This window comes from Tachypleus tridentatus, chromosome 2 (genome assembly GCF_004210375.1).
Source record: "Tachypleus tridentatus isolate NWPU-2018 chromosome 2, ASM421037v1, whole genome shotgun sequence".
Classification (NCBI taxonomy): Eukaryota; Metazoa; Arthropoda; class Merostomata; order Xiphosura; family Limulidae; genus Tachypleus; species Tachypleus tridentatus.
In genome coordinates, this window is record NC_134826.1 from 101,947,569 (window position 1) to 101,970,309 (window position 22,741).

Genomic DNA, 22,741 nt, shown 5'->3' on the forward strand with positions numbered 1-22,741 from the left:
GACATGTCAAATTTTATGAAGATATACATACTATATTGAAAGTTAGTGATATCAAATCTATAGAGACTAAACAAGTACAAAGAGATCATTTGGTTGGTCAGATCAGTAGTTTGACATTTGCATTTTAAGCATATTTTCTTCACTGATTTTTTAACACTCCTCTAAGAAGTATAAAATTTAACATAAATTACATATTGTAATATTGTTGAAGCGTAATTTTCATAGCCTTCAACATTATTTGGTTACAGAGTCAGAAAAGAGACAACAAGACCTCTTGCCACGCTTACCTGTCATATTCAGTAGTTCTTTGTGATGTTCAATACTATATTATTTATAACCAACGGAAAGCTAAATTTGGATTAATCAAATGATGTACTATACTATGTAGTTTTCTATAAAGAAGACTGCCAATTTTGCTTTCATTTCAAGCTTAATTTCCATAGCTATAAATCCATAAAATTTGTGATAGTTACATGACATTATCTGCTTTTTGCATGTTATTACTCTGTGTTCTTTGGTGCATTATTTAATTGAATAAAAACTTAATTAGTGCAGTACTACCATTAGTATAAAAAGGGAAACCATGGTAAGTACTTTTTTCTTTTATTTCTTGAGCATTCTTTATTTATTACTATAAAACTAACTTAAAAATAGGAATTTTTATGTTAGCTAAGGTTTTTTTTGATGAAATAAATAAAAATAGAAATATAATCAAATTTTTCATAAAGTGTTTTTATGAGCAACTCGTGAATAGCTTGTGCATGGTATTATTTGACAACGTAACATGAGTTGGATGTTCACCAGGCGATTTACAACTTATAATGATATGAATAGTAATTAGTCAAGATTCAAAAGGCAATAAAACAGGATTTAAGTATAAATAGATGTATACTGTTAAGAGCACATTACAACTTGAAGTCATTCTTGAAAGAAAAAGAGTAATTTAGATTTATTTCTGCTTTTTATTCTTGATGGTTAAAAAGTCAGTCAAATTGATCAACCTTGTATAATCTTAGAGAGAATAACAGATAAAATATAAAGCTTAACTAAAAAAAGTTTATAATTTATAAAGAGCTTTGAGAATACACAAATAAAATTTGAGATTTTTGAGATGAGGAAACGTTTTTCATAGTAACATTGAAACAACTTAGTACTCTCAGACTAGTATATAGATGCTATGCATATTCACTGAAAAATCTGTACCAAAAATGCTTCATCAAAAAAATTGTTTTGTTGTTGTATTTTTGTGTGTGCAAAAAAGACTTGTAATGTTTACTAAACCTCTGCCATATTTTTTGAAGATACACAAAGTGTATTAAAGTTTAGTATATGGAAACTAAAACTAGTACTAAATTATTACAAGATAATTAAGTAGTTATTTTATGTGAAATTTATTAATGCAATCAATGCTCATATGCAATAAAATTAACTGCCTGGCTCTACAGAATACACTTATTTATTTTTCCTAACTTTGTTGATTGTCCCTAATATCTAATTGAAATTTGTTATATAACATATGACTTGTTGACTTTTCATTTACCTATCATATTCCATCCATTTAGGAAATGTACTGATTTTTTACAAAGTGGCTGAAATTTCACTTGGTTTGTAGTACATTTATTTAACTTCTTTATGTTTGGTTTGACCTATTAAGTTTAGTGGTAACTGGTGGAGGATTTAATTGATCATTGTGAATGTAAATTAAACTATGGGTAATTGACAGCATTTAAGCTTACATATAGCTTTGCTATTTTTAGGATAGTGTTAGCTAATAATAGTGAGAATATTTTTGTAATTACCAGAAGGATTTTTTTTTATCTATATCTTGATCTTGTTTGGCCAGTATCAGATTATATCTTTTGCAGTCACACCCTAAATTTTCACAGTATCCTTGAAAAGCTAATGTTATGTTTTGGTAGCTGCATGATTCTACCATAATAAAAGCATTTAAAACATCAAACAAAATTGAAATATTTTGAATGTAAAATTCAACTTTCCATGAAATAATTTGAAATAACATTGTTTTTTTTTTTACTCATTTATATATGAGTGTTCTTCAATTTAATTTTACACTCAGTACTTTGCCTTCAGACACAAAAATCATGTATTGTGTAACATAGCAAGTACAAAAAGAAAGCATTGCTGTTAAAATTGCTTAGAAGGTTAACACTCCTACGAGAAGTGGGGCCTAATAGGCTCCAGAGCAACTTGAAAGGTTATTAATATTAGGTTAATAATTTTGTATTTAAATGAAATTGCCATTTAAATCCATTAATGAATGGATTAACGAGATTCCCACTGTCCCTATCTACTATCTAGCGAAACCACAGCCAGGGGAACGGGCTTGGAGAAATCAGGACTAGAAACGTCTTTTCGTAGGAGTGTTAACATATACAGTAAATGGAAATGTTAGTCTGATACAAAAGTACTTAGATTTTTAAATATGTTAAAACTACATGTTTAGCAATCTGGTATACTAGTATTTTATATAAATTTTAAATATTTTAAAAGTACATTTTCCAACCTAACATGTAGTTACTCTGTGGTTCTTAAACATGTTTTTAAGACACTTAAAAAATCTAAAATGTGATTACTTTATGTGGTTGTTATTAAACATGTTAACGTTGCACTTAAAACCTAAGATCTGGTTACTTTGTGTTTTTGTTAAATGTTACATTTAACAACTTGACATATTTACTGTATGGCTGTTAAATATATTTTAATATTACATTTAATAACCTGTCATTTGGTTACTTTATTTGGTTAAACATGTCAGTATTACACTTACAACTTGGATAGTTATTATTTAGGGCAATTTTTTACTTTGTGTTTGTTAAATGTATTTTAATTTTTAAAACACATTTAACAATCTGGCATGTTTATTGTATGTAGCTGTTAAATGTGTTTTAATATTATACCTAAAAAACTGACATCTGGCTACTTTATTTGGTTAATCATGTGTCAGTATTACACTTACAACTTGGTATACAGTTATTATTTGGGGCAATTTGAAAATATATATTTTACAGTCTGTAATAGATATTTCCATGAATGAAGAATAGATCAGAAAATTCCTAATAATATCACATTTTTTTACAGTATTTTACACGTGTTCAGAAATATTTTTCAAAATTTGTACAAGTATATGTATCAGTTGGAATTAAAATCATTTGTTATAGTAGCTGTAAGTCTTGTAATTTAATTAGCCATATCTTAAAGGATTAATAACACAAAGTAATGAAGCTACTAAGCGATTAATCTCTTTGATGCTCTAACTTGTGTAGCTGCAGTTTAATATTTCATTGTGCTTTATTTAGAAAGAGTAATACTAGTTTATTAACCAATGACATGAGAACTAAAACATGGTAGCTTAGTTCTCTCAAGCATCTTAAAAGTAAGCATATTTCCAAGTCTAAATCCCATCCAGTTTCAGTTCTCACTTTTTCAAAAAAATTTAATTTTTTTACCAAAAGCTGGCAGTATTTTGTATAATTTGATAATTTCTTCAACATTTTAACATATACTAATTCAGTAGTTTTTGTTTTTATAGATGATCAAAACTTTAAAGGGGTTGAAAAGACTAATGTATAAACTATATGTGAATATATATCATAGTACTTGAAGTTTTAGTTATAAAATATTTGAACATTATCATTAAGTCATATATTTTTAATTATTTAAGAAAGTTTTATGATTATTTTAAAGCTACATTTCTCTGCCATTCTTCCTTTACAAAAACAATCTTTAGTACAATATTTGGTCTACTAAAAAAATGTATTTTTTTTGTTAAGACATTAATTTATACCTTGTAAGTATTGTATTATTAGATAGTTGTTTACAGAGCATTTTTAGAAGTTTAAACATGTACAGGAAAATGCACTATTTAAGTTCTTAAATATTGTGACTTCAAATGGTGCAATATATTTCACCTTATATATTGTTTCAGCATGGAGCCAATGTTAATGTGGCTGATCTTTGGAAATACACACCTTTACATGAAGCTTCAGCCAAAGGAAAATATGAAATAGTTAAACTACTATTAAAGGTTTGTAATACATAAACAAATTTGGTTAGGATATTGGTATCTAAAAACAAAGTTTGTATTTACTGAAATTTTAGGAATTCATTCATTTAGATATGATGTTTGATAATATTTATTTAAAAAAATTTTAGTCTTTGTTTGTGTTGATCTAAAAGAATATTGAAAACTTATCACTATAACATGTTACATTTTATTTAAAGGTGTATTTGTTACTATCTATTTTGATTATAGATCTTAATGTAGTTCTGACATTTAGTAGTTTTTTTGTTTATTTGTTAAGAATAAGTAAAAACTTTAGTAGTTTCATTTATTACATTTCTATTAATAGATATCTTATTTTTCATTCTTCTATAAATCTTTGTAGGATATAATTTTAGTTGGGCCAAATTACAATTAATTTTGTGTTTTACTTTTTTTTTTTTCCATATATTATTAATTCATTACTACACATTTAGCTCTGTCAGTTTATATGTGTAATTGATATAGCACATGCATCTTAAAGATTACAGTTTACCAAAACTAATCAAAGTAAAAATCAAAAATGTTTTGGTCAGGTAGGAAATCTAATTAATCTACATCTTAAATAGTTAAAATATATCTAGGATTATAATCCATGTTGAATTTTAAACAGTTAAAATTAAAACATCTCTTATATTTATAGTATATGTACTGGAAATTTCAGTTTTTGCCTTGACATATCCTATGTATATACAAGTTTCTGTAGCTCAGAACTATATTTTTGGTACTTTAAATATAAGAAAATATGAGGGAAACCAGAAATAGAATGTAATGTAGTAACTTATGCATGTACCAGTCTTAAAGCTATGGGGCTATTAAATCATGGCAGATTTAATTTATTAAGATGTAAATTTGTATGTAGAAAATCTATTTCAAATTAATATTGAGATGTATTTTTACTTAATATTATATCTAACATTGAGATTTTTCACTTGAAATGTTATAGCATGGTGCTGATCCTTCTAAGAAAAATCGAGAAGGAAACACAGCCCTGGAGCTAGTTAAGGAAGGGGATCAGGATGTAGCTGACCTGTTGAAAGGTTAGTGTGTATTTTATGTACTGCTTATTATGTATTGAGTTTTAATTGTTTGTTAATATACTAATTGTGATTTTAAACTCTTAATGAAAGATGAGCAATTAATAAAAATAAAAGGTATTAAAAATTAAAAGTATTGTAGCTAGTTTTAAATACTGGAAAATTAATGTCAGAAAGTTAAATATGGCTACAATTCAGGATTGAAGGGAAATAAATTTATTTGCTTTATATTTCACTAAGTTAAGAGCCAGTGATCTGCTAGCTGTAAGGGTACCCAGCTGATAACCTAGGTCACAGTGGTCATATAACCTTTTGTATTTTTCCAATTTGCTCATAATTAGGAATACTTATTATTAATAATTGGAATTATTATTGTAGAGTTTTTATCAACTTATTTATCAGAAGTTATTACATAACCAACTAAGCATTATTAGGCAAGTCTGCAAAAAAATAAAAGGTATGTTATCAACGTAGAAAAGACAAGATAGAGGTGTAAAAAACAGTAAATGGTGCTCTTTATTCCACTTTCATTAGCTTTTAATTTTGTCATAAAGAATACCTCTTTTATTCAATGAGGTCATAGAAAATGTTGTGAATCTTAAACTATGTATAACTTCCAGAGCTTTGGATAGCCAGAGAAACTAGAAATACCTTATCAAAACTTGTAACTCTGAACACTGAAAGAAGAGTTAAAGAACAGTTTGTACGTCTAAACAGCTGAAATACAACTTCCATAATATGGCTTTGCATATAATTTTGTCTTCCTCCTGCAGTGGTGATAAAATTCCTTGCTATAGCCATACTTCATAAAAGAAAAAAAATAGCTTGATTCAGTTAAATAAATGCACACTATAGTAAATATTGTAAAACTGATGCAATTTTATAAGTATAATAACAAACATATGCCAGTGGTTTTTTACCTCAATTCAAGCCTTTAATCAATAAAAGGTTTTCTTAAAGACTAATGGAAGAAACAAACATTATCACTTGTGTGTGAAATTTTACATACATAGGCTGAAAACTAATAGGAATGCATGTAAGAGTGCATAACAATAATACAGGTGCCTGTAAAATAAAAACCCATGTGTAACCAGTTGTGAAAGGTGGCCATTCCTAAATGAAACAGAGAAATAGTGAAGTCAAAAATAAAAATAAATAGTAGTGTATCTTTAGAAATAATAAGTAAAACTTCTTCCTTGATGTTGGAATCCTAGTCTCCATTGTTGTCAAAAACCTGTGAGTAGTGTAGTGACATTTAATATTTCTAGATTAAATGTTTCTTCTATGAAAGAAAATAAAACAGAAGTTATCTTTCATGTATGTGTATATATATACGCACACACATACAGAAAAATAATTCAGAATTACACGTTCTTGATCATAAGAATAGAAAACCTGAGTAAACAGTTGTAAATGTTATAGGTGATGCAGCTTTGCTAGATGCAGCTAAAAAGGGTAATCTTGCTCGAGTAATGAAGCTGGTCACACCACAGAATATTAATTGTCGAGATTCCCAGGGAAGAAACTCGACCCCTTTACATCTTGCAGGTGAGTGATAATTGGTTAGCTGCTTAATTTTTGTGCTTTGTAACAGAACAAGAAATCTGATAACTTGAACTTTTGAAAGTCAGAGCTACAGTCAGTAAGTACTCAGGTTAGTGTTGTTATTTTCTGTGAGTTTCATGTAATTCATTCTGAGTATCTTGTTACTGTTTCTGGATTTTAAAAGTGTTATCTTTTATTCTTAATACATTATTTTAAAAAGTAATTTGCAGTTTTTGCATTAATCATATTGCCATGGGCATCTTTTACTGAATGTCTCAAAGTTTTTAGTATGTTACATTTAAAATTGAATTAAACTACTTTCTGTTCATGCTATACTAATTAGTATAGCTTAAAACTGTTGCTAATAATTCAGAGCATTCCTGGTGGATTAGTGGTTAAGTGTGATAGTTTATGAAATTAAAAGTTACGATTGGTATCCAAAGTGGGCAAATTACAGGTATCCCAGAAACAACTTTTCCTCAATGATAACAGCTGCTAGCTCTACTCTGAAAACTATGTAACAAATCTTAGTATCTAATCTTGCTCTTTATTCTCATTCACCACTGTCAGTAGCTCAGTTCTAAACACTATTTGATAAATACCAGTGACTGAGGTCTTATATTCTGTTTTTGGTTTCAGCTTTAAATAAACTATAGTTATAATTTAATGGAGCTGAGTGAACATTAGTTAGTACCTAAGAGATTTCAAGAGTAATATTGGTGATAACTGCTAGGTATACTGTGGATTGATTCACTACTGTCAGTACCTCTATTCTAAACATAGTTTGACAAATTCCAGTAGTTGGCTCTCACTCTTTTCCCCTTCATTTACCAGCATCAGTTATCTTGTTCTAAATAATGTCACCCATTCATATACTACTGTATGAAGTTGTTACTGTACTTTGTACCACTTGAACAGTAATCCTTGTGTAAAAAGCAATAAATCACAATAGTTGTCTATCAGCTATTTCCAGTGGATGTAACATAAACAACATCAAATTTTGCACAAGCACTTGAGTTATTGTGATTATATGCATCTTATTTCCCTGAAGGTTTGTCGGTCTAAATGAGAAATTTACAGTTTCTATATTGTTTTTTTACTTTTGTTCAAAAATGTAACAACTAAAAGTATGAATAAGAAAACAAGAATTTTAATACTCACTTGAGTAAAAATATTTGACATTCCCTTCTAAGCCTTGTGGGTATCACAAATTTGTATGCCTGAAACAATGTAACATTTAAATATGCTTTGTAGAACACAAAAAGGTATATGAGGCAGTAGAATAGGAAAACTAATATAATTTATCTAGCTTTGTAAGTAAACTATAAATGTGTTTAAAAAATTCCCCTGTTGTCAGAACACCAGCTCTGATCTACATGACCCCAGCAATTCTAAATGAATGAAAGATAATGGCAGGAAAAATTAATGCAAATTCTAAAATTTACATTGAGGAGAACCTGATAATTCTATTCCTTATAAAGATGTCCATCTGCCTTTATAAAATTAATTAGCTAACAATTTCTAAAGTCAGAATGAAAGGGGATATGCTTTTTCTGGCAGGTTTCACAAATGCAGTAATAACTCAACAAATAAAAAAGATAGGAGGTTCAAATTTTAGATTTTTATTTGCAATTTGTGTTTCTAATTGTTTGGAAACTGGAAAAGGTTAATTTTAGAAGCTAAAATTCCGAAATGGAAAAATCAGTTATTAGGTGCATCATATGAATTCAAATTATAAATTGTGTGTTTATGCCATGTCTGTTGATGTACATGGTAGAAAAGTTTATTTAAATTTTAAAAGTATCACTATAAAATATGTCATTTACATGTTGACCCAGTTCTACAGAAGAAATTAGTACAGCCTATCTTGTCATATACTGTAAGACTACTGAGCTAGAGAAATGAGTGGTTCACAGTTGCAATTTAGTTTGATTTTTACCACACCAGACACAAAAACTTGGTGTACATGATGTATTGGTATGTATTGGTATTTGTAATAAGTAATCACAAATTTTATACAGATTATCAGATTCTGAGGTATCAGTATTTACCAGTTATGTTTTGTGAGAGTAGTAATTTTGTAAGAAAAATTGTATGTAAAATAACATATTAGAGTTATATGGAAGTTGCAAAAATAATATTGGTAAAGCAGTTTTAAAATCTTCAAAGACAAAAAAAACACTTGTTTCAACAGCCTAAAAATTATTATGGGATGGTATTGCTAAAATAACTAGTCATTGAACTGAAATACAGGCTATGAATTACACATAATACAAATTCGTGGCTAAAAAACATTGATGTTGGAAAAAGATGGGCTGTAGAAAGATAAGTGTTTGGGACAGTGCTTCTGATGACCCTGAAAGGTTTTCTCAACAGCTTGAAATGCAGTATTGCCCTGCATAAGCAAAGACTTGAAAGGTATGGTTCTTTAAGAGAATGTGGATACAAGAAAACAACAGGCGAGTACAAATTTTCATACAGATTATGATCTTAAATATATCATTGAACCCCTTAAAAGGAGACACTCTAAAGTGCAACATCAAAAAAAAAGATGGACAAGAACAAGAACCTGCTCAGTATACCATTTGTTATGAGTAGTGATAACTTGAGTTTATTATACTGTATGCAGTATTACAAGGGCTTGTGAATATGACTAATAAAGTTTCCTTTTCTTGCTTCAGCTGGCTACAATAACTTTGAGGTAGCAGAGTTTCTTTTAGAAAATGGAGCTGATGTAAATGCACAAGACAAAGGAGGACTCATCCCTCTTCATAATGCTTCATCTTATGGGGTAAGTATAGGTTCTTTGGTGTTACCAGAATGTTAATATATAACAAAACTTGAATCCTTTATGTTTATCCAAACTCTTTTTCATCTTACTGATTTTGCAGCATCACAAGCTAATTTTCAGTTTAATCTTTTCTTAGAAATAACCTTGTTTACTCAGAGTTACCAACAGCCATGTTCATTTTGCAATGTGCAGTTGGACTTTTGCTATATATATAATAATCACGATAACAGTGACAGTGAATCTTACTTTTAATTTTGTGTAAGACCTGATACTGTATGTTTCTTTGTTCAGCCACTCAGATATACACACTTGAAAGCTTCAAAGCTGGGACATACTACTTTAGACTAGTATATGCTAGTAGGGGAGTTGGGTTGATGGATGGTGCATGTAAACACAAGTCACAAAGTAGCAGGCATAAATAGTGAAATCTGTATAAATTTACTCTTACTTCGGTGATTTCTATAGACCTATTGAGAACATTAGACCTTTTAAATGCATCTGTAAGATGGGAGTTCTGTAATATTGTTGTAATGCAAACCCAACACCTCTAACAACTTCTACAATCTGCTAGGACAAGTGAGATAGTGCCAGCTAAATTTCTAAGTTATGGAGTCTAGATGTTTGAGATTTTTGCATGTTAATATATGACTGATACTTACACAATATATTAATTAGTAAACAATGCAGTTTAGATGTTGATTGGGCCCAGATTATGCTCAAGTTGCATCTGCTGGCACTTGAAGTATGAGGTAGTTTTTTTGGCAGTTGTATTTTATCATATGTATTACAGATTTGTAAACCATTTCTAAGTTCATTGTTCTCATGAATTAGTTTCAAAAAAGTTGTCTCACATAATGTTTGTATAACACAATTGCTTTGTTAGTGTATATTAACAAAAGGACATATCTGATCAAAAACACCTTAGGTGTGAAAAAAGGTGTAGCCAAAATAGGATTGACTGTGTTACTTAAAGGAATGAAAACAAAATTGATGGCCAAACTCCTAGCTACATTTAGAGAATTGATAAGAATTTTACAGCATGATAGTGGGTAAAATAAAATATGCAGCCTGGATAACTGTAGAACATATATTTGCTGTAAAATTTTAATTAGTGCTATAAGTAGTTTTGAGTATGAGTAGTTTGATGTTTCTGGTTCTAAAAATTGTGTCAGAAATTAATGATCATCTCTAGTTTTCATCTTGTGATAGATTTATTAAAAAATTCTTATACATCGTGAAAATAACTTTTTATTTAATGATTTATTCATTGAAAATTGCACTTAGGAATGTTCAAAAACAAAACATAATAGTAATAGAGATTAAAAAGCAATTAGTATATTATGTACTGAAAATACGATCAGACTATGTACAAAACTTTCATCATTGTATTAGTTTTTTTTATTACAAAATATCTGTTTGATTTGTTGCACCTTTTGACTATGTTCTCAGTTTTGTGCTGTAAGAACTAACTCTAATCTCCCATCATTTCAGAATTCCATCATCCTTGATATCACTGTTCTATTGTAGAAATATCTTAATGGAAACGTCCCCCACTAGTACAGCGGTATGTCTCCGGATGTACAACACTAAAATCAGGGGTTCGATTCCCCTCGGTGGGCTGAGCAGATAGCTCGATGTGGCTTTGCTATAAGAAAAACAAACAAGGTCTTAATGAAAACATTCACCATACTCATCATTCACTGAACCTAGATCATTTGGGAAAAAAAGGTTAAATAGGAGTCTAAGAAGTGCATCTTCAGTGACATCATAGATCACATTTTCTTGCAGTTCTTGAGTACATCATCAATCATCAGAATATATTTTTCATCTATTTGATATTCTAAGAAATTTCTGACAACAAATTTTAGTGATTTTCAAACAGCAGGTTCTTTCTGATTTAGTACTGTTTCAAAATCATAATCTATCAGCACTTCCCAAATATGTGGCTCAGCAAAGATACATTCTTTAATCTTTGCTTCACTGATTTTTGGAAACTTATTAGACAGACACCTGAAACAATTACCATTTTCATTTATTCCTTTCACAAAATTCAATTTGAGTCCCAGTTTAATAAGAAATGGGACAGAATCACATATTGAGAATTCAGTATTTGATACACAATATTCTGTTTCCCTGATATGTAAATCTCTCTTGCTTGCCATTCTTTTGTTCTGAAATGATTTCTATAATTTTGGCTTTCCTAGAGACACAAAAAAACAAGTGTTTGGTATACCCACTATGCAGGACTAACAGAAGTGCAGTAACCTTTAGATTATCATGTGTGTTACACCTATAGTGATTATATTTATCGTCATCAAGTATAATCTGCATGTTCTGATAAATTTCTTTTATGTTTACAGCATGAGCAACAGGAATTAATGGCTTAGACTTCCCATTGTGCAAAAGCACAGCATTTAGACCAAGTTTAAATAAGTCAATAAAAAGTCTATTCTTGAGGATGATTTTCAGTAGCTAATTTTTCCATTAATGCATCAATTGTACAGAAACACAAGTTTCTTGCATACTGTAGTGAGAAACAAGACTCCACATATAGTCTCTCCTCCCTCACACAAAGCTATCTTGATCTTCTTTCTGCCCTCGAAACATTGCTTACCAATTTTGAACATACACATATCATGTGACTGTTCTCCAACAATACTTCTGTACTTGAGATGCGTATTGTTTTGTGTGTTTTTTTGCATGTGGCTACTATTTATGATTGTATTTACTGTATTTGCACTCCATTGTTTCACTTTTTTTTTTCATTTGTTTCTTTTCACTGAATTATATGATAATTTCTTATAAATTCATAACTTTATCTGCAGAGGAGGTACAGATCTTAGTTCTCAAGGAAATGGATTCTGTGATTTCATTTCCTTGAAAAGGAGAAGACAACTCAGACTCTCTCATCCTGACATGATATCTTGTTCTGTCACACACTACACTTCAGGAGATTTCACCCTGTGCACATATTTGTTTACAGGGGGTTACTCAAATCAATGCTTAGTGCATACTCAGTTTTTTATGTATGTTTGAGACAAGGGTGATTATGCTAGTTTTCTTTTTCTTGCTTCTGTTGAAATGCCAAATATTGCAAACCTTCTTAGATGTTTCTAATGTCAGCAGTTCGGTCACTCAAAGACATCATGTTGTGGCTTCATGATGTATGCTTATTGTGGTGGCAAGGACCATGATGCATATGAGTGTCAAAGGTGCCCTCATTTTGTTAACTGTAGTGGCTCTCATCCCTCTTACTTTCTTTCTTGCCCCAGATGAGTGGAGCACAGCATTTGAAAACGGTTCACAACATTTCTTATCCCGAGGCTCAAAAGTTACTTCCATCACTCCATCTCAGGCATATGCTACTGCACTCTATTCTATTGCTACAGTGGGAGTGCAGACAGATCTCTCTGTTTCTTCAACAGAGTTATTTTCAAATCCCATGAAGAATCTTTTTTTTTCCTTCCATAGTTAAGAGAATTGACGATTCATATCTCACACCTACCTTTATTCCCACCATTCTTTCCAGTGGTTCCCCTGATCCACTTCATTTAGCTCTGACCTCTGGCATTTCTTCACATCTATCTTCTTCTTTGGCCTTGAGATACAGAACATTTATCCATTCACACCCTCAGTCACTAGAACCTTCATTTACTGACAGAGAATTGCCCACTTTCTACTCAGGGCAGGATCCATAAAGGTCAATAGATCTTTCTAATAAAGAGAAACAGTGTGTTCATAAACAGAAGGGCTCTACCCAATTATCCTTCACATAAGTTAAAATGGCCACTTTAATATAGTGGAACTGTCAAGGTTTGCATTCTAATTTGGATGACATCAAAGTGCTGATTAATATTTACCAACCTTTGTCTCTTTCCTTACAGGAAACATTTCTGAAACCTGCCGATAGTCACCTTTCAGCAGTTTTCTTTGCACAGAAATGATAGGTTTTGTGATGGACAAGTGCACGAATGGGTGGCACTGCTGGTAGATCAGCATGTATCCACCTTGTCTTTGCCACTCGATACACCTTTGGAGGCCGTAGCCATCTGTGTTTCCTTGGGTCATAGCATCACTGTTTGTTTTCTTTACCTATCTCATAGAGAGACCTATGATCAATCAGATCTTGATGTTCTTGTTGAACAGTTGCCATCTCCCTTTTTAATTTTAGGGGACTTTAATGAACCATATCCCCCTCTGAGGTGGTGCTGATATTGATAAGATGGGTCATTTTGTAGAGCATATGCTCTTGGATCATAAGCTTTTCCTCTTCAGCATTGGTACATATTCCTGTTTTCATGCACCTGGTCAGTCTTTTACTGCTATTGATTTCTGTCTGCTCCCCTTTATTTTTCTCTCATTTCTCTTGGGGGTTTGGCAGTTGCCCACGGTGCAATGATCATTTTCCCATCATTTTGAGGAAGACTGGCTGTAGTCAATACCACCTGATGCACATGCCACAGTGGAAGCTAGACCAGGCCAATTTGCCCTCTTTCACTGCTCTCTTGGAACTTGCTGTTGTCTGTAAGCCATTAGTAGATGACTGTGTGGTGGCAGAAACTGACTGTATTCTCCAAGCAGCTGCACAGTCTAATCCTAAATCCTTGACATGCTTTCCATGATATCTTCATCCATGGTAGAATCTCCATGTGACCTTTCTTTGAGTCATCTGTAGAACATGGATACTTCTGATTGGAATTACTGTATTCTATTTGCCAAACATCTTTTGAACCATCCTCCAGTTTCTGTTTACACAGATGGTTCAAAATCAGGTGGCTGAGGGTTCTATCATGGTTTGGCAGTGAACACAGAAACTGTAAAGGGGATCCTGTGAGCAATCACCAAACCACAACAAACTGTAGACAATTATTCTTGCCATAGATCACATAGAAGTAATGCAGTACCTGAACTGTATTATTCATACAGATTCAGTTAGGGTCAATAGAGAGCTAAATGGCTTGGTATCCGTAAGAACTGAATAGAAATGGATGATAAAGAGAAATGGTCCAGTTGGTTTTGAAGGGAACAAGCTTGCTGACATCATAAGGATCTGAAAAAGGAAGTTTTCCTTGCTAGGCTACACATTGATAACAGTTTTTAACTCATTGTTTTTTTTTATTTGTGACTGACACACCAGTGTGTGGTCTGTGTGACATTCAAGTCATGGTAACTCACATTTTACTGTTGTGCCAACGTTATGACCATGAGTGATGGCACCATTTTAGACATGTTTTTACCAAGGGTTAACCTTTGATATTGGATAGTGTCATTGGCAATACTGACACTGTCTACCTCAGTTGCTTTTAAATTTTCAAGGGCCATTGGCCCTTTTAACTCTTTTAAGTTTTTAATTTGAAAATTGGAATTTGTTTTGTTTTAATATGATTCCTTTTTACATATTTTAATAATTTTACTTTTATTTTTTTATTGGTTGTTTGGTGCAGATAGCCTAGTTGCTTTGTGCAAATAAATACCAGCCAACTAATGTATGTTGAAGTCATGTAATGTCTTTGTAAAAATATGAACATCTGATGTTAGTTCACTGAAGTTATATGATTTGTAATGTTAAAAATCTATAAATATTCCTGGTGAAATATCTATAGTTTCCTGATTAATAAACATTTATCACACTTATAGTTTCTGAGGTTTGTAGTATACAAAATGTATCAAACCAACAATATCAATCTATCTCTCGGTGCATCAATTTATAAACTTTAAGGGGAGATTCAAAAATTTCAGGTGGCCAAACAATATGCTAGTGCTGTCATAAAACATGTTCTGTTGAATCTTACATTTGAGAATCTTCTACAAATTTAGGGAATAGGTGGGAATTTTGCAATACACATTTAACCTAAGGAGTTGTATGCATTTCTAAATAAATTAAACTTATACAAATGTCAATATTAAAATATATAATAATAAATCCATCACAACCAACTGAACATCAAACTTCCTATCTTTTGGTGTCTAATTGTATACCCACTAGCTGGCTAGACCTGAGAGTGGACACATTCAGGCAAGATTGGAGAGATCCTCACATCTATGTTTACCCTCATATTCAACTTATGCTCCTAATACAAACAGCTCTGTGTCTAATTTTCCTGGTGGCTGCATATTGGCCAGTTCCATTAACATTGCCACTGCTGAATATTATTTGTTCATAATAACCTATCCATACCTTTGTCTCAGTCTGTACACTGTCAGTGTTGGTTGGACATCATGACCCTTCGTCTTCATGGTTGGCTTTTATCAGGCCCATTGCCTCAGCCCAAGAACTGACATGTTGCATGTTTTCTAGGTCCATAAGACCTTTCATATTTATTTACTAAAGGTGATGGTTTCCATCCTTCTCTCCATTCCATTCCTTATCTTTACCAATTCTTCACCTGAATGTTTTACAAGACTTGTTTACCTCAACTGCATATAGCTGTCAGATTGCTTTGTCAAACACTTTCCATTAATAATGGTATTTTGAGTTCTGTCTTCTCCTCTCGCTTCCCTCATTTTCAGCTCCTTTTGAGTCATGTTCTTTGTGTTCCTTTTATTTGTTTGATTGGGATCTCAGTGTGGTCCTTTCTTGTCCTTTCTTTTAACCCTGTTGAGGAGTTACATATACCATCTTTCCATCAAGATGCATTTCCTTTCTCTCCTTACTTATAGATATCAGTGATAGTTATTTTTGCCATTAATGTTACCTGCATCCTCTACCATACCACTTATGTCGTCCTATGTTCAGACTGGCCCTTCCTTCCTATGCTGCTTATGAAGGCTGCTTGGCATTCACACTCATTTCCTACCTGTACTTATAGTCTGATCAAGGTTTGCTTTTTTATCTGGCTTGTTTCTTATAGTGTTAGGTGACATATTGTGCCTTCTTTTGGAGCTCACCTTCCTGACTTTTTCTTCAGTGGAATCCATCTGTTTCCCATGATTTATCTCCTGTCAAATTAACTGATTTGGTTTATCAACTCATTAGGCTGGTATATTCTGACTTATTTTTAGAATGTTGCTGTCTACACAGTATTTCTTCTTATAAAATTTGGCTCATTACCATGTCATTGGCTGCTTACTTTAGTCATCTTTTAAAGGAGATCATTCTAAACAGAATGTATACTATGCCCAATACCTTCACCTACACAACCTGACTCTATTCTGTTCAATGGAATATCACCTCCCTTTCATGGTGATTGTACACATTTTCCTTTGACATGGGTAAGTTTTATCCTATTATTCCATTCATGTTTTCTTCTCAGAGATTCTCTCTCTTTTATCATTGTTAATGGGATTCCACTTTGTGATGGATTGCCTAGCAGATATGCTTTACCTGAAATCCACACAACTTACTGATTGCACTGTAACACTTACTGTAGAGAAGGGATGTGTTCTCAAGATCACTGGTGGTATTTTCAGTGATGTGTACATATGTTTCACTTCATTCTTGACTGTCACTTATGGGCTTTCATGAGTAAAGCAGAATGTTGACCCCTTTTTATCTGAGTGGAACAAGAAAGTCCTTACCATATCCCAGTTACAGGAGTAGTTGAGTCTTCTTTCTGAGTGCATTGTATACTTTCAACTTACAATTTATCTTCTGTTTTCCAGTTTATTAGTAAATGTAGCAGCAGAAGATCATCCCAATGAGGAACTAGTCTTATTGCAGATGCAGTATCTGGGTATTTAACATATTGTTTAGTTTTGCATAAATATCCAGAAATATTAGTCATGCTAGAATAATATAGAAATGATCTTTTTGCTTACACTATATTATGGAAACTACAAATAGAATATTTGCTCTCTTTTTATTCACTCACTGTGTCAAGTCAGATGTGCAAAGTGCACAATACATGTGGATCCCAATGTTTTTATTGGTCACCAACTTTACACCTAAAAAGTTTGAATGGTTTTTGCACTTTCAGACTTAACTTGAATTGAATGTAGTCAACATTTCAAATGATCTTCTGAAGATTATAAAATAATTTTTGTTTAGAGACTATTGTTTTAAAAATTTTAAAGACAACATTTTACAGAATTTTAATATTTCATGGGTATGATCTGCAGAAAAAGATAAAAGTTTGTTTGAACTGTGCACAGAGTAAATCAAAGTGACCAAAGAGAGAAGAAGCATCTGACTCCACCTCTTTCATGCTCAGTCAAGGAACTTCTTAAATGTTATATGCAACCTGAGCATGTGAGAGTTTTGTGATTCCTGGGTGGATCAGATGAATATGGACATGAAGCAAAAGAGGTGTACTTCACTACAGTTACAACAGGAACAAGTAGCAAGTATATATATTTAGAATTTTACACTAATACGATAAAAGCATTCTTTTAAGTTATCAAAAACGTGCCTTTTACTCACAAAATTATCCATGTAAACGTAATTTCATAAGTCTATTGTACTGATTCCACGGTGTTGATAAGATATTCAGATATTACAGTAGCTCAGAACCTAGAATTTATGAACATATTTTGACTACATTGTTGAAATCAGTACTGTCAATTTACCCAAAACTACTTGAGGTTTCTCAAGTTATAATTTTTACTTTATTTTTTTGTCCAGTGATATATATTTTGGTGCCTGTGTTTACATTTCTTAACACAGGCTCCATCTATTTGACTAACTATGTGACCTACTTGTGGTCATTTAAAGTCTTCATAGAATGAATACTACTAACTTATGTACATCACAAAATTTTGCAATCTTTCAGTAAACATACATCTTTCACCTATAAAAAGAAATATTTTTAGTTAAGTGTTTATAAAAAATCTAATAGAAGATTTGTCCATGAATACATATTGAGTATTTGTTTTGAATAATTCATGTGCAAAGTAATTTTCATGTTAAGATTTAAAATACATTTCTTCATCTCAGATTTCCTCTGTGTAATCCCTAAAAATCTTCTAAATACATTTTAATTAGTTTTTATTGTAAAACTTTGTATTTTGTTAGCTTCTCAACCCTAACTTTATACAAGATTGGTCAGTCTGACCCACCTCATAACCACCAGAAGAAAAAATCAAAATAAATTAAAATTACCCTTTTTGTCTTTCTAGAATTACTTGAAATTGCAACATGAAACTGCATTTGTTTATCCCAAGTAGCTTTAGATGTATAACATTATACATCTATTTATTATTACATTTGATTGTTTTATTGCCATTATAAGTTATAAATTACTTGAGCTTGCAACTCATGTTATGCCATCAAATTACATTACACATGGCCTACTAAGAAGTGTTCTTGTGGGTGACTTGTGAAACATTTTTTTGTATTATTATTAATTAATTTACCTAATCTAATTTTAATTAACCTAAAAAATCCCTGTTTTTATATTTTATTCACTTTAAGTAAAGAATAAATATGAAAAACAAGAAATATATTACTTAACCAATCTTCTTTTTTTTGCTTTTATACTTTTTATACCAATGGTTAGTAATGCACTAAATACTTTTTGTTTTATTAAATGATACATCAAAGATCATAGACTAATAATGCACAAAAGTAGACAATTTTTCCTAACTCAAAATATTTCTGGCTTTCTAACTGTACAACAAGAACTGGTATAAATTCGTCGAAGCTAGTTGTTAACTTTCTCACTGTAACAGGATTAGTACTCTGAGTGAAACTGATGCTTATCATTTTATAATGCAATGTTATAAAATTTGCCATTTGATAGCTGTAAACCTTGACTTTCTATTGATTGTAGTAATATATAATTAAATGATTTTCTATTGTATGGTTCTGTAACCAAACATAATAGAAGAAAATAATGGTTTGTTAAAGTAAGGGTGATTTTATAATGAGTAATTTGTTTCATTTTGTACATATTGAAGAGATGAAGGATAAAATAAAGTGTCATAGACACCTAGAGAAATTGTATCACACTAAGGAAAATGCAAGAATTTTTTAAATATTGCCTTATAAAATATAGAACTGAAAACTTGTACGCTATTCAAATATGGATTATTAGCTAAGAATGTATGTCATACTAACTGGTGTAACATAAATGAAAAGTACTTTACTAAATCTTTGAAGGTAAGTCACTAAATTCTCATGACATACATAGTAAAGGATGCCCAATGTGATAGTACATAATAGTACATAATACATAATAGTGTTTGTGCTTCAGTGTCTTTTAAAAAGGAAAGCGAACAAAAGACAAACAATAAGACACTTGTGCATAAGATCAGGAATAGTGTGACTAGGGCTTTGCAGTTAATGGTATTTTATGATAAATTGGCTAATGGTCCCATTAACTCTGTAAAAAACAATGCATGTAACCAAGGTACATTCAAAATTTCATTAAATAACATTAGATCTATTTCAATTTAGTTATTATTATCAAGTACACAATAATTCAAAGTTTCATATTATATGAGGTTTTATTTCTTTATTTTAAAGGAAACTCTGAAAATAATAAATAAAACTTAAGCATGTATTTCAACTTTGGACTTGATTAAGAGGAACAAATGTGAGAATATAGCCCTACCTTCCTTCAAACAAAGAACAATATGTATAAATTGTTAAAGACATTGTGAGAAATATGTAGAGCTACAGGGGGATAAAAGACTGTTGAATATTCAGTGATCAACGATATTCCACACCCACTTTCAGAGTATAATTTTGGTTGTTAGGTTACTGGTTCATGTTGAATGGTATGCTTATGGTTCATGGCCTAGTTAGCTATATAGCAGAAAATCTGCTATTTCTGTTGGTTATAAGCATACCATTCAACAAACAGAGTCCCTGGTATTTAGCTATACTTTCTTGCCTTATGCACATTAGATTGATAGACAGTTAAATTGTATGTAGGTTTTATTTTTATATTTTAGTTAATTATGCATTTATGTTTTAAAATTCATATTCAAAAGGTTTAATGTTTTTAGAAAGTTTGCTGGTTTACTTATTTCTCTCCTATTTCATCAAAATTTGTAAACAAAAGATGTGAGCAAAATATTTTGCATGCAGCTGTGCATTTCTCCTCAACAGGACATAATAATCAAATATTTGTGCTTTGTGATGTTTTGGCATAATGGATAAAAGACAAATAATTAGAAAGTAAAATAAAACATTGAAAATAAGTTATAAATGCAAAAATATGAAACATAAAAATACACACATGAAAAGAAGAATATATAAATACATATATATATGTATATGCGTGAGATGATGCAATGAAAAGGTAAAAGGTGTGTGTATATTTTCATTTCTTAATTTTAAACATGTGAATGCACTGTTTGTTGATCATAATACCTACAATTAGTGATAGAGTAGAATTAAAATGTAAACACTTACCTTAATAATTTATAATATTCATTTAGGAAGCTCTAGAGATGAGTCAGATGAAATGAGAAAAACTGTAAGGTGATAAATAGTATTTTTATACTTAAAAAAAATCACCGTATGTGTTAACTATTCAAAGTCTGAGTGCAAATAACTGCATCAAGTTATGAATTTTTTATTAAAATAGTAGAGAACATCAAAATTAAATACTTTATTTTTCTCAAATCACATCTATGAACATTCATGTCAACTTTCAAGCAATTTCATTCATTAGTTTCATTTTTGTTAACTTTCACAACAGTTACGTAACCTACTTTTCAAATTAGTAAATCTTTGTCATAGGGTTAATTGGTTATGTATGATTAACTTATTGCTAAAGTGTTTTTAGACTATTGTGCACACAAGCAAAAAATTTCTGATGATAGTGGGTGCTGCCACACAGTTGCTTTCCCTGTAATAAGCAGGTGAATAAAATCTACTGAAAGCCATAATTTCAATCAGTCATTCATTATAATTGGAATTTCAGCTAATCAGTAACTGCAATGCTTGAATACTAATAATCAGAATCTAGTTTCAGTTCATCATTTTAATTGATATTTTAATTAATTATTTAGTTTACATGACATTGTTCATAGATAATCAGTTGTATTAAATCACCCAGCACTAACTGACTTGTATAAGAACAAATTGCTGTTTTGATTGTTCAGTAAAAGGAGTTGTTTTTTTATCTTTTGTAATAGACTTCTCAGTTTATGCTCCATTACATTGTGAGGAGACATCTCAGTGAAGGTTCTCTCTGTATAGTTTACATCTTTTGGGATCCAAATATTCACCCAAAGTTTGCCTTGTGTGGTGACCTGTGACAGTCAGTCAGCTGTGCGTGTGGGATCTGGCATCAACAAAATGCCAGTGTTAGACATTCTTAAAGGGTGTCGTGGACATTCTATATGGAGCTGGTGTTTGGGTATAGTGTCCATAAAACTCTCTCATTGCTGCACTGTTCTTATTTGAAGGTGTAGCATGTACCCTCATTGGGCTCTTTCATTTTCTTGTGATAATTTAATCTCAAAAATCAAAAAATTAAAAATATTGACTGAAAAATTACTACAAAAGGAAGTAACTGTTCCACAGTCACTTTCTCATATTGTTACTGTACCTTGATTTTTAATTTCTCATTTTTTATCTCGCAAATTGTTTTTGTAAATGTCTCCCTTTCTTATTCGTAAGGGATTGAATGGAATTTCCAGCTCTCCTAAGTCGATCAAGAAGTTCCAGTCTGGGGACAATTTGGTTAAAACATCTATGCCAAGCCATAGCAACTTCCTGAAATCAAGGTCTGTTGGGTATATTCCTGTTGAGATTACACTCTATGCTACTTTGAATTCCTCAAGAGGAGTAAATGTTGAGAATGACCTACTTAAACAGTCCTGACTTAGAGATTCTCACTGGTTTCTCCAGCCAAGTGTTTTGGCTGTTTGAAATACCCCCTCTTAAAATGATGGAGTTATGTGGCTTATCAGTGTTCTTGTTCTGATATTTACATTGTCTTGTCTACCTGCCACTGTCAAAGCATGTTTTCTCAACTGGAAAGTAAGTCGCTATATACATACTTTCTCAGATGCTTACAATGCCAGAGGTTTGGACACTCTCGTACATCGTATGGTGGTGCTTTGATGTGTACTCATTATAGCAACAAAGGCCACAACAATTATGAGTGTCAATTAAACCAACATATCATTATGTATCTCAGGAATGCTGATATCAGTATTAACACTTTTACTAATAAAGCAGAGAACAACATTTCAACCTTCATAGGTCATCTTCAGGTTTCTTGTCATCACAGATAACATTTCATAAATTATAATGGTTTCCATTTCTCATACTTTTATTCTTTTCATAAGTTGATGGTGGTAAAAGATGTATAGCATTTGAAGACTTTCAACAATATTTTATATCCCAGAATATTGAAGCTGCTGTTCTTTTTTCTCTTTGAATATGTGGTGTTGCTCTACCTTTTACTTCTA

At 31.3% G+C, this 22,741-nt stretch overlaps 1 protein-coding gene across 2 annotated transcripts in view; it reads left to right on the forward strand.

The window, feature by feature from the left end:
• The window catches only part of Tnks (tankyrase), a 101,274-nt gene that overhangs the window by 32,066 nt on the left and 46,467 nt on the right, over positions 1–22,741 (forward strand). For both annotated transcript variants that reach the window (XM_076489839.1, XM_076489838.1), the window contains exons 14-17: positions 3,947–4,045; positions 5,007–5,100; positions 6,520–6,645; positions 9,324–9,433. In XM_076489839.1, coding sequence (XP_076345954.1) covers positions 3,947–4,045; positions 5,007–5,100; positions 6,520–6,645; positions 9,324–9,433 — 429 coding nt within the window. The remainder of the gene's footprint in view (positions 1–3,946; positions 4,046–5,006; positions 5,101–6,519; positions 6,646–9,323; positions 9,434–22,741) is intronic.